Here is a 13,145-nt window from a genome sequence, read left to right as displayed (position 1 = left end):
ACTTAAAGGTGTTTAAGAGCTTGCCTAGTGGGTGTCACCCAGGTGTGACTACATGTGAAATATGAATACATAGTCAATATTAATAAATTCGGATACAAAATGATATATGCATACAAATAGGATGATATTCAGCAAATTATAACTTTTCCAATGACACCTTACATGCCCCATCTTGTATAAAATGCATCATAATGATGCCATAATCACATCCTATCATCATTATGAAGAATGTGGGGTGCAGTGTCACAAGGTGAACTAAACAAAAGTTGAGCATCTTGACTGGCTGGAGTCTTCTAGAAAAAACACTGTATATCTTTATTCGTATACCAGGCCATCAATGTATATGGTGGTTAACAAAGCACATTCAACAAGTTAAAAGTCTCGGTTCTTGCCACCAAAGAGTTTACGATCTAAACTGACTAGATAATACACACAAATTAACTCAAATGAGAGTGGGGGGAGACAGAAGAGGGTTCATGGTAATTATATCTCTCCTCCTCCAAAGAGGAGATACACAGCCCTCAACAAACAAAAGTATTACAGCTATTAAATCCCAGACACGTCCCCATCTTCAACAAAGCAAACAACCCACATTAAATGCTCATGTAAATTAACCCCCCATTCCTCCCCCTCAACAATAGTCCCTTTCCCTAACCCCCGCTCCCACATCCCCAGCCAAAGCTTGCTGATAATATGAAAAGTTCTATGCTAAGAAGTGATGATATGTCATCACATCTCTGTAGATGTCCCTCTCATTCCTGCTCAGTTCCTTCTAATCACCCTGCTGCTACTTGAGCCCACTATGTTTGCTGCAGAGAGGAGGGACCACCTGCCCCCTCCCCTCCAGTGAGATCTGGGAATCTGTAATGCTCTTGGGAGGAAGGGGGCAGCATGCTTAAAAACATTTTGATTGGTTGTAATCTTCTGAAACAGCAGCAGTTAGAAAAAGAACTGAATGGCTACTGGCTGACTAAAATACAAGAGATACTTCATAATCTAGACAGCATGCCAGAAGTAGTAAGACATTAATAACAGTGACATAATAAATTATTCAGAGTCAGGAAAAACCAAAATAATTTGTATGGAATTTTTTTTTCCTAAATATGAAGAAACTTAAGCGAAGTTCAAATTCTGTTCTTAGTACATGGCACATGTAGAAATACTTTTTGAATTATGTGTTCAGCTACGGTCAAAGACAGATTACTGAAGTAAAAGAAAAAAAGGGAAAACTAGTCTGCATCAAATTTCTTGTGTGCATTCTCCTTCGACTTCATCTGAAGCATGGAGTCTTTTGACAACGGTAGTGATCTCAGTGACAATAAAAGTGATGCTAATTCCATTTCTTCATCATCTAAAAAGAACTTTACTACTCCACCTGTTTCAGTATAATAAATTCCTACTCCTGGAAAGTTTTCACATGTTCATTATATTGCTAGTAGAAGGTTTTTGGATAGACAATCCCACAACCAGAAGAGTGAACTTAATTGTACATTTGCTAGAGGTATTCATGACAGCAATACACCATTTTATATAGTCTAAAATCTTTATCTTAGAATTTGATCATAAATTGCACCCAATTTATAAACTACTAAATAGGAAACAGTTTGCAGGAAGTTTTCTGAATGTCAAAATAGACTGCGTGAAGAAGAGCTGGTGTTCTTACTGCACAAGCTCCTCATGTGTCGCTAGCATCTGCTGAATGGAGCAACACTCATAATGAGGGTGCCATCAGCTAATGATAACTCCACAACCAGTGGTTTACTCATTTCATTGTACAACTGAACATTACCGCTGAGCAACAACCCAATATGTTGCTGACCATTTTAAAACATGTAATCAATTACTTGGGTTATTTCAGTTGTGACCGACAGTGCAGCTAATATTAAAGCTACTTCAGCTTTGTTGATAAGAGTGTCCACACCTTCTGTGTAATCATGTGCTGTGCATATGATGCACTTTTTCCTCTGGTGATGTTGAAGATCTGACAACTTTCTCATCATGTATCAAAAGTGAAAAGCATTGTCAGTTTTGTTTTTTTTTTTAAACTTAAGTACCAGCAGCCATTTTTCAGCATCATTTAGTGCAGCACACAATTTCATCCACACTGAATGAGCTGGTCATACTCAGTGGGCTCAAAGATTTTCAGATATGTAAGAAGGCCCTTTAACCAGCTACTACTGAAAAAGTGATGGCTAAGTGGCCACCAATGAATAATCTGCACTGATATTCTTGACCACGATGTCTTCTGGATGCAAAACTCAAAATTCATTTTATTGCTCGAACCCACAGCTCAGTCCTTTCAGAATATGGAAAATGATAATTCTACATTTTTCATACAAAGAATGAGTCCTTGAGCATTAAGTAAAATTTGTTAGAATACTGAACACAGATGATTTACAAAAGCAAATTCTTCGAACAGGATTAAAATATAATCCTGAAAAATACATAAGATTTTCTTGCTGAAAAATCTCTTGCTCTGTAGTATCTGTTCACATTTTTACTACAACTTTTTGCTTTAGCACTGAGCAGCACTTAAAATAAATCAAATACATAACTACCACATGAGAGCTTCCATCCATCTGTAACAATGGAAAGCTTCTCTCACTTACATGATCTACCAGAAGTACATGCTAGGTATATGTGTTCACCATATGTTACAGTAAGACTGATGAAATCATAGCTATGTTTCTGCTTTACATTCCTAGAGGGAAGCTATGCAAGAGTCATTTTAGTAGGAAGTCCTGCAATACATTGGCAAATAGCAAAACAGAGTACTATTTGTTTGTTTTTGTATAGTGATTTTAGCCATCATGGTTACACTATAATTTCTGCAGTATTATTTTTATATAATCAACATTTTCTTTATATCATGATGCCTCAACTTTTCCCTGAGGAAGCTGGTTGATGTAACAAAAGGTAAGGCTTTGTTTATTTTGGATCATAAGGAAACAGGAATAATTTACAGAATATGGTATTAAAAGCTTTTTTTTAAAGTTGATTGATAAATACACAAATCAAGAGTTAAGGGAAGAACTATTACCAAGAGACACATTTTAAACTGATAAGTGTTGGAAAAATTATCTGACCCTTGTTTCATTTTACCTGCTGGAAGAAGTCATCCAAAAAATAATCTTTTTCAACAACAATAGTTGTCTCTCCATCTTCATCTTTTTCACGCTGTAAAACAAAAACCAAAAAAGTTATTTAATTTGAGCATGCCTATGAAATGAAGCACAGGGATATGTTCTGAAGCAGAATTAAGCAACTAATTACTTCTAGTAAATAGTCATAACTTTGTTGCTGTGCCAAAGTACTACTGCTTTACCTTCTTTCCATTTACTTTCCATTCGAAATCTTCACCATAGCAGTCAACATTTACGAATGCTCACAAAAAACTTGCTTTTTTTTCCCCCAGCCAAAAATTCAGCAACATAAGCTAATGTTTCCTCTGCCATACTTATGATTCATGAGCAAGTAGAAACAACAGCTTCTGCTGCAACACAGACACATTGGGGAAATAGTTATACATCAAAAACTCTCTCATATGGTTACAGTTCAATATCGTTTCCCAATTAAACAATTCTTAGTGTACAGGTTAAAATCATAATATAAAAATCAAGTATTTTATTTTGTAGTAATATTTTTCTTTTTTCCCTTTTCTCAACAGAAAACATCCCAAAAAAGTTAGAAGTCACTGGGAAAATGTTACTATGGCCCAATCCTGCTAACATTTACATACATGCTTAACTTTACTGTTTTCACTGAGACTATTCACAGCAGTAGTTTAGCATATGCATAAACGTTTGCAGGATTTGGGCCAAAGTCTATCATTTGACTTCTTAAAATATTACACCTTTAACTATGTATGAGATAGGCTGGCTACGTGACAGTCAACTGGTGATAGGGAAAAAATGACAACTCTTCAGATATTATATTTGAAAGTTGTAAACACCCAGGAAATGTAGATAATACAATGGATTAAAACTAAGAGTAAAAGGATGAAATCAAGTAAAGTTTAGTAAGGAAAAAAATCCTAATGATAATTATAAAACTATGGAAGAGTCTCCCATAGGAATAGCAAAATCCTGACTGCTTGAGATATTTATAAACAGACAAAGCAAAGCACTAAAAGATATCACAGGGATCCACTGTGCACTACTGTCAAATTTATTGTCCTATCTAATAGGCTTCTTCCATGTTCTTATGTATTTATGTGTAGTATCACCCATGATGTGTTAAGTGCTTTTCAAACACGTAAGAGCAAAGTTTCTGCTAAAAAGGGGCTCGTAATCTAAAAGAAATAAGCAGACACATTGGGGAAAACCACATCTGACCACTACAAATTTTCAAAAGCTAGAGGATATGTTCCCTTTACACAACATACCTCAGACCAAAAAGAAAAAGTCTATAAAATCCACAGTAGGTTATGATTCAGAACCACCACCACCACCACCAAAACAAAACCACACACCAAAAGTTGCAGTTTCTGTATCATAACCCACATTTTACAAAGATACTAATGGACTGACATAAGCACTGAAGGTATTTCCACGTGACAAAGCCATTCACATCAGGTAGGACAACAGCCTGCTTCACTACGTTCCAGATATGAGGGCGTGTCAACTATTTTCACAAAAGCATGTGCCAAAAATGATATAACTGCCTTCTCCATAAACTAGTCAACCAAATCTCTGTTCAAGCCAAGAACATCTTAGCCAGGGGTGGGTAAACCTTTTGGCCTGACGGCCATATTGAGATTCCAAAACTGTATGGAGGCATGGTGTAGTGTATTAAATTTCTCCCTATAGGAACGTGCGACTTACAGTGTACTGCTTATGGCTGCCAGTCCTGGTGCTCTGAGTGGCATGGTAAGGAGGTTGGATAAGGGGCAGGAAACAGGGGCAGTTGGATAGGCATAGGAGTCTTGGGGGTCCTGTTATGGGGAGGGGGTGTGGATAGGGGTCAGGGCAGTCAGGGGGCGACTGGATGGGGCAGAGGTTGGGGGGGGGACAGTCAGGGGACAGGGAACCGGGGCGGCTGAATAGGCATGGGAGTCCCAGGGGGGGCCTGTCAGGGGGCAGAGATGTGAATAGGGATTGAGATACTCGGGGGGGGGAACAGGGGGGTTAGATAGGAGGTGGGGTCCCAGGGAGGCAGTTAGGGGTGGAGGCAGTCAGGGGACAAGGAACGGGGGGTTGGATGTTCTTGAGGGGCAGTTGGGGGAGGGGGAGATAGCGGATAGAGGGTGGGGCCAGGCTGTTTGGGGAGGCACAGCCTTCCCTACCCAGGTGTAGTGTATTAAATTGCTCCCCGTAGGAATGTAATACTTACTTACAGCTGCCAGTCCTGGTGCTCCACAAGTACCACATTCCTATGGAGAGCAATTTAATACACTACACTCGGCAGCTCTCACAGCCCCGCTGCCCAGAGTGCTGGCGGCATGGCAAGCTGAGGCTGCAGGGGAGGGGGGAGGGGCTAGCCTCCCTGTCTGGGAGCTCAAGAGCCGGGCAGGACGGTCCTGTGGGCCGGATGTGGCCCGCGGGCCGTAGTTTGCCCACCTCTGCCTTAACCAATAGAAGAAAATGGTGTCAATCTTTGCTTATTACCTTTAGTTCTTGGGTGCTTCATTCAGAACTGACATCCTACAGTAATTCAGATGTTTGTTGAGCCCATCCAAGGCTATTAATGTATTATAAAATTTTTCTATAAAAGCCATTTTACCATTATACCAGTGTCCACTTAGGCCTAGCCCACTGATGACAAGATCTACTATATCTTTCCATCACTGCTTTATCATGTATGTTAAATGATAAATATCTTATTCAACATAAGGGCTAAAATATTACAGTAAATGCTGTTTTATTTGTGTTACCAGAAAATTCTATTAACTGGCATTTCTGACATTTCCCAATACAAATCTTCAATCTGGTAATCAGGACTAGTATATTTCTTAGGTTATGCAATTGCACATTCTGCACTCTTTTATGCAAAAGAGGCAGAAGACAAGCAAGCTGCTATCAGGGATTTATTCAAAAAAAAAAAAAAAAAAAAAGCAGCTTCCAGGTTGTGTCATAGGGTCATTACAGATTCAGCCCAATCTCCCACTTCTTCTACATCTACAATGGTAATTGAGGTCGATAATGAGGACCCTGAGGCACTGCAAGATCCTGAAGTGCTTTCTGAATCATAAAAGAAAGATTAAATTATGTTCAGTATAGTTTTAGTGTTAAGTGTACTTCTAGTGATCTGGGTGTCCTCCATGCACTGCCCATAGTAATATGTAGTGTCATAAGATAACCTACTCTACAGAAAACTTTACCTGTATGCAGTACACCTAAGTGCCTCAAGAAACCAATCATTCTGCAGTGCAGTACTACTACTGGACTGGTGATTAGCTGTATACTATTTTAGTTTATTCATTTTATTGTATTCTAATTCTTTGAAAATTGGTATTCCATTGGTAAGTATAACTGTTAACCAGAATTTTTGACTAACTGGCACCCCCTGTTCCCCCACCATGCCGGAAAACAAAGCTTTTACTGTAATTGTGTCACAAATGATAAATGAAAGTTAATACTGTATTTCTACTATGGTTCTTTCTCCCCACAAATTCTGAGAAGCCACCTGAACCCAATGCCTATCCTAGCATCATAAGCAATCCAATTACCATGTTCAAGGGGAGCTATAATGTCCAAATTAAAATGAGCAGAAACTTACAGTTTGTTATCCTCCCTCCACAATGCTTTGAAGCAAGGATTCAACCTGTTAGTACGAAAAACACAGCATATTCTCCTAAATGTATTGAATATAAAATGAATTCTGAAAATGTATAAAAGAGCCTGTTTGTTTAGTTTGTGTGTTAAAACTGGATCATTAAGAAAGTTAGCATCTGAAGGATCTTAATAATGGAATACACAATCTTTAAACTTTCCATTTAGTTAAAACTCACTGAAACCTTGTGCAAAGGCTATAGCTGAAGTTGGGTTGCAATTAAGCTAATTTATTAACAACTGTGTTCCAGATAGGGCCCTACCAAATTCACAGTTCATTTTGGTCAGATTCGAGGTCAGAGGATTTTTAAAATAGTAAATTTTAAAGTTTCTGATATTTAAATCTGAAATTTCTCCCTTGCAGCGGGAGGGTGCTAGGCCTCAGAGGGAGCTATGTACTGGTGGATACTCTGAGGAGACTAACCCAAATTATGGATTATATGATAAAAAGCCTTGTAGCCCTGACGCTAGTTATGGGTTTTATGGTAAAGAGCCCCGCAACTCCTGCACTGTAACCAATTAAATGCCTAGTACAGGAGAGTATGGGAGATGGCAGGTAGCAACCCCTCCCCAGCGTTGAAGTTTAACAAAAGTTGCGGCCTAGTGCTTACTTGCATGCATGTGTTCTCATTTTGCCGCTGTGTCCACATCAATTACTCGCTGTTCACTTTTATTTATCTCTTCATTAAGAGAGCTGTGCATTAAATATAACACTCCCGTAAGATTCCAGTTTGACAAACTTGGATAATGTCCTCTATTTATCCTACATCCACTGCTCCCATTAAAAATACTCGAGGCTTTTAGCCCTTTTTACCTTAGGCCAGGATCTGTTTACTGAATCTTTATTTTAGAATCTTAGACACCACCACACACATTGTTTAAGGCTGGTTCAGACTAGTGCAAATTAAGCACTTTGGACAGAGTGAATTGGTTCAAACTATACCTCTACCTCAATATAACGCTGTCCTTGGGAGCCAAAAAAATCTAACCCTGTTATAGGTGAAACCGCATTACATGAAACTTGCTTTGATCCACTGGAGTACACAGGGGATGGGGAACAGGGAGGGTTGGGAGTGGGAGTCCCGGGGGACCTGTCAGGGGGTAGGGATGTGGATAGGGGTCAGGAGGGCTGTCAGAGGACAGGGAGTAGGGGCGGGGGTTGGATAAGAGAGTGGGATCCCAGGGGCAGTTAGAGGTGGGGGGTCCTGGGAGGGGGTGGTCAGGGGACAAGGAGCAGAGGGCGGTTGGATAGGGGGTGGGAGTCCCAGGGGTGCTGTCAGGGAGCAGGGGGGTGGATAGGGGTCTGGACAGTCAGGGGGGTTGGAAAGGGGGTGGGGATCCTGGGAGGGGGCGGTCAGGGGACAAGGAGCAGGGGGGGGTTAGATGGGTTGGGAGTTTTGAGTGGGGCAGTCAGGGGGTGGGGGGCAGGCTTTTTGGGGAGGCACAGCCTTCCCTACTCAGCCCTCCATACAGTTGAACAACCCTGACGTGGCCCTCGGCCCAAAAAGTTTGCCACCCCTGCTATAGACAGTTTAATAGGTTTATCTGTATGTTTTGATTTCATCTACTAGTTAGAGATTCTGTAGAGATGATTTTAAAATATTTATTTTTTTTAAACAAAGGAGCTAAGTAAACTGAATTCAAAGAATGCCGCCCAACTATTTTCTCTAAGCAAAGGATTCCTGTCCGCAAGTGGAATGCTTTTGCATTTTCCCCACTGTTGCAATTCTACCAATTACCACAGTATTACAGGGATTTGTGGTTAATTTCTTCTTCTCCCTCCCAACCAAATACTTCCACACAGATTTCACCAGTCATTAGTTAAATGTACATGAAGTAATTTATGTTAAGCTGCATTGTATTAAGAAACTATCAATATCTTCAGTTCTGTTCACCAAGTTACAATCCCTTTATATTTTAAAAATAAAGCATGGAAAAAAAATAGAAGTTTATTTCCCAAAGGCATCAGTTACACTGATAAGAATTACAGGATAAGTTCATGCAGATAGCAGGATGCATTTAACATAATGCAAACAAAGCTCAAAGTAGACATGACAGATAATAGGATAGTAAGCTTTACACCAAATTGAGAAAAAATACACTAAACATTTAGCTTCCTTAAGAAAGAGAAGGTTTATATCTAGACTTTTTAGAATGACTTTTTTTAAATAGAAAGAAAAAGGTTTGATCATTTTATTGAACAGATTATTAAATGCTCATTGGATTTTAAACCTTTATATTGAATGTGTATGCTGAGCTTGTTAACTGAATACAGACTATAAAAATACAAGATTTCTAAAATATTACTATTCCTTTGGTGGGGCAGGGAGAAGGAATCCAAGACCGAGTTGGAATAGGGTTAAAGATATTTAACACGAAGCTTTGGATTTGAGCTCCAGTGAAGTTCAATTCTTTCCTGGGATGCAAAAGAGATCATTTTCACAGTTTTAACTATCCACAGAGCAGACAGTACAACACTGCCAAGAATAATTTGGAAACATCCATACAAGAGAAATAAGACATAACCCCCAACAAAAACAACAAATGCATCCAGACCCATTTTCCTCTGAAAGGACATGTGTGACTAATGGGTATTCCTTAATACAATGAGGGAAAACTATATACATTCATATCTGAATGTTGTAGTTGCTCTTTTCACATTTGTTCTGCTTTAGGAACTGTTTTAGCTAGTGTCCCCAACCTATTCTAAAATTACATAATTTTATTTGTCTAGAGACTAGACTTACAAATAGGGAAATACATTCAATTGATAAGGTTAACAGGTACTATCTACTTAAACTATGACCCCCACATATAACTTATTATAGCTGACAAAAAAATAGAATATTTGCTCTCAGCAATATTTAAAGAACAACCAAAAATTGGAAGTCCTAAATTTAACTAGAGAGAATCTAGGATAGAAGTTTTCCCAAGGAGGTTGAAGTACTTTCACTAAATGTATTAACAGATGGGATAGAAGTTTAGAACACACTGACATCTTAAATTATTTATGCAGCATATCAAGCACACTGAGAGAGGAGGGGCAGTGGGAAAGAGTTTATAAATAAGCGAATTATCAATTTAGTGTAAAATAGTCTAACTCCTTGCCCTAATGTAGGAATGCTACGTGATCCCCGAAGGTTCCCTAGGCTTTATGGCAGGTTACTGTTTAAAAACAAGAAAATATAATCCCATTACACATCAGTTAAAATATTTATTAAGTCAAAATGCAATGAAGCTATATTAAAACAAAGACAGGCTTAAAAACATAGGTAACAACATTCATCTGGTTCACACAATTTCTCCAGGCTGAGATTTAAAAAGAACAAAAACAAGCCATCATTTCTGTACTTGAATAAAGCAGAAATTCACTGTGACAAAAAGAGCTGCTGTAGTGATGGAAAGCTTTTGCTAATATTAATCCGTATCTTCGTTTGTGATACTGCAGTGAGGGAATTTTGGAGGAGATGAGAGGGTGATAACTTGGCTGTCCGAGTTTTCTCTGGAAGTTAATTTTGCCTACACGATATCATCTAGCATGTGTTCTGTTTTACATGTGTCTCAGAAACTAAAGCTACACATTTTTAAATGATATTTGGGTTTCAATGGTTTTTGCTGTTTTGACTAAAATAAGTGTTGAAACACAGAAAAATTTTATGCAGTCAATCCATAACAAGCACCTCGGGATTTTTAAATGAATTTTACAGACTGTACCTTAGTTATAGTAAGGCAAGTATGAAGTATTTTATTACTACACATAGTGTTTACTCTAAAGTCATAAATACACAAGCATCCATACCTGTTTCATGTGTCTTTGTCTTAAGCATTACTAAATAGTAACCTACAACTACTACAAATGGAGAGCATTTTTTAATTAACGTCAAAGTTAACTCCGTCTTTCATGAAAACAACATCGTTGCTTCCGCTCCCATTCCCAGTCAGACTGAACTCTGAATATGCTAAGTATCACAGATCTAAATCAGAGTGTTGCTGCTTTTTTCTCCCCCCTCCCTTCTAAAAGTGTGCACTATATTAAAATTTGACACTCACCCATATAATGTGTAGGACAGAGATTTAGAGTTTAAAAAAAACAGGAGAGAGAAAGAGACTGGAGAAAGAAGAAAGTTGCCTGAAAAAAAAAAATACACTTTTCATTAGGACAATAACAACCCTGACACACAGTCTTTTCTGGTTAAGGATACTGTAATAAGCATTCCAAAAGGTCTCCCACTCCTACAGAGAATAGAGGAAAGAGACTACTCATTCTATTTACAAGCACAACTTCAACACTTGAGTTTTTTCTATTTCATAATATATTATTTTTTAAGGCAACTGGTCCCCAGTCCTCCAAGTAACTTTGCATAAGTGGACTCCTGTACATACCTGGAGCCCTGATCGATTACAGAGACTCCATTTGATGTGCATTCTCCATTTTTCCGCTTTTGAAATATAATCAAAACATTCTTATTTTGTTCAAGCCATATCCTGATGAAGTTAAACAAAAGGCATTCTCCCCAAACCCCACCCTCTCTTCTGTTCAGGATAAGAATGGGAGGAAGGAAAAGAATACAGAAACATACTAAACGACCACTTTATAGGTATACACAAAACATACAGCTGACTTAGACATGTTATTTCTTAACTGGATAACTTAAAAAAGAGAAAAAAGCCCTTCATTTCACTCTTGCCTTTACTATCTCACTGTAGATAATTCAAGCACACAAGAATTATTACCCATTTCCTCTGTCACTCAAATATTAACATTTGAGGACGGCGGGGGTCTTCATCCCCCCCCCAACAGGATTTGAAGTTTGTACGAGGAGCCCAAAGCTCTCGAAACGCCTCCCCATCTCTCGGGAGTGGATATTCCGCCGCCGCCTCCCAGAGGCAGGAGCTGGAAAGGAGCCTGGAGCAGCTCACAGCTCTCACTGCCTCCAGGGACGTGTCTGGGGCGTTGCCTAAGCGGAGCTCAGCAGAGAGACCCATGAACGTTCCCATCTCTGACCGTTAGCTGAGCCTACAAATAGCGAGCCACCAGCCCTCCCCATTGAGCCCCTGTCAGCCCACGCTGCTTTTTGTCCCCTCCAGCATCCCCTCCGCCCGCTCCCCCTCTCGGCCTGCCCCACACCCCCCGTCCGCCCCTCCGCCGGACCGGTCCCCACTGCCTGAGCCAGCCCCTCACCGCTGTCAGCTCAGCCAGCCGGTCCCTCATGCCCGCAGCAGCTCGGCGCCTCGCTCTCTTCCCACCGCTACTCGTTCGTCGCCTCCCTCCTCGGCGGGGCTCAGCGAACGGGCCGCGCCGCCTACGGCACTAATCCCCCTCCTATGCCCGATGCCAAGGCAACCACCCAAGCCAGAACCCGCTCTGCGCATGCTCCGCGCTGCTCACTCAATCATAGCAGTGGGGGGGAGGAGCCAGGACCACCCGCAGCGAGGTGGGGGCGGGGCTATGCAATTACCTTCCCCGCGCGTAGGGTGACATCAGCAGGGAAAGGGCAGGCTGGTCAAGAGGTGGGCGAAGCGGGACTCCTGGGTTCTGGTCCCAGCTTTGGCACGGAATGTCTTTGGGGTTGAGGTCTGCGTGCGCCACTGAAATCCGTGTGGGTTTTGCCAACGGGAGCAGAATCAGGGACTTAGAGTGCTTGGGCGAATTACTTCACCTGTTTACACTTCATTTTCTGCATTTATAAACCAAGAAAAGCCACCAATAGTCTGAGCATCTCCCACGCTGGTAGGCAGCTAGGCTGCTGCTTGTAAAAAGGTTTCAGATCCGTGCAGGGCAGCAAATGCAAATTAGTATAATTGACTAGTGTATTTTAATTTAAAAAGTTTAAATCTGGCACTCTAAAACAAAAAGGGGAGGGAGAAAGGCACTAGACAAAACGGTGCATAGAAAGTCCCTTATGTGTGGCTGAGGGAGGCGTGAGAGGCACACAGAGCCCCTGGCAAGGGATGGAGGGATATGAATGGGGGAAGGTGGTATGGAGGGAGGAGATGGCCTGTAGCAGAGGAAGGCATAGCAGATACAGATCCCCTGGCATGAGGGAGGGGGTGGGGAAGGGAGTTGCAGGGAATCCCTGAAATAAGGGTTGCACCCAGGGCATATGGGGAATGGAGGAATGCAAAAGCCCCTGATGGTTGTGAGGTGCTTGGCCTACTGAAGCTAGTAACTGTGAGATACCCTAGTGATATTTAAGAGGAAGATTGCACTAGTAATACATTGCTATGCAAACTGTATAGTGTGGACACTCAGGAATTCACAATAATTTCCAAAAGCAGCAAAGGATCCTGTGGCACCTTATAGACTAACAGACGTTTTGGAGCATGAGCTTTCGTGGGTGAATACCCACTTCCTCAGATGCATGTAATGGAAAT

At 40.7% G+C, this 13,145-nt stretch overlaps 1 protein-coding gene across 4 annotated transcripts in view; it reads right to left on the bottom strand.

The window, feature by feature from the left end:
• Nucleotides 1-12,071, bottom strand: part of STX2 (syntaxin 2) — a 54,760-nt gene extending 42,689 nt beyond the window's left edge. Inside the window, exons 1-2 of one of the 4 annotated variants that reach the window (XM_050923552.1) lie at nt 11,953-12,071; nt 3,103-3,177 (exon numbers count right to left, since the gene is read on the bottom strand). In XM_050923552.1, the coding sequence (XP_050779509.1) occupies nt 3,103-3,177; nt 11,953-11,982 (105 nt within the window). In that variant the 5' untranslated portion in view covers nt 11,983-12,071. Of the gene's footprint in view, nt 1-3,102; nt 3,178-11,153; nt 11,315-11,952 lie in introns of those variants that run through there. The other 3 variants (XM_050923553.1, XM_050923549.1, XM_050923550.1) reach the window with 3 other exon arrangements.
• Between the last annotated feature and the right edge of the window lie 1,074 nt (nt 12,072-13,145).

This window comes from Gopherus flavomarginatus, chromosome 15 (assembly GCF_025201925.1).
Source record: "Gopherus flavomarginatus isolate rGopFla2 chromosome 15, rGopFla2.mat.asm, whole genome shotgun sequence".
In the NCBI taxonomy this organism is placed as follows: Eukaryota; Metazoa; Chordata; order Testudines; family Testudinidae; genus Gopherus; species Gopherus flavomarginatus.
This window is presented reverse-complemented; position numbering and strand designations above follow the sequence as displayed.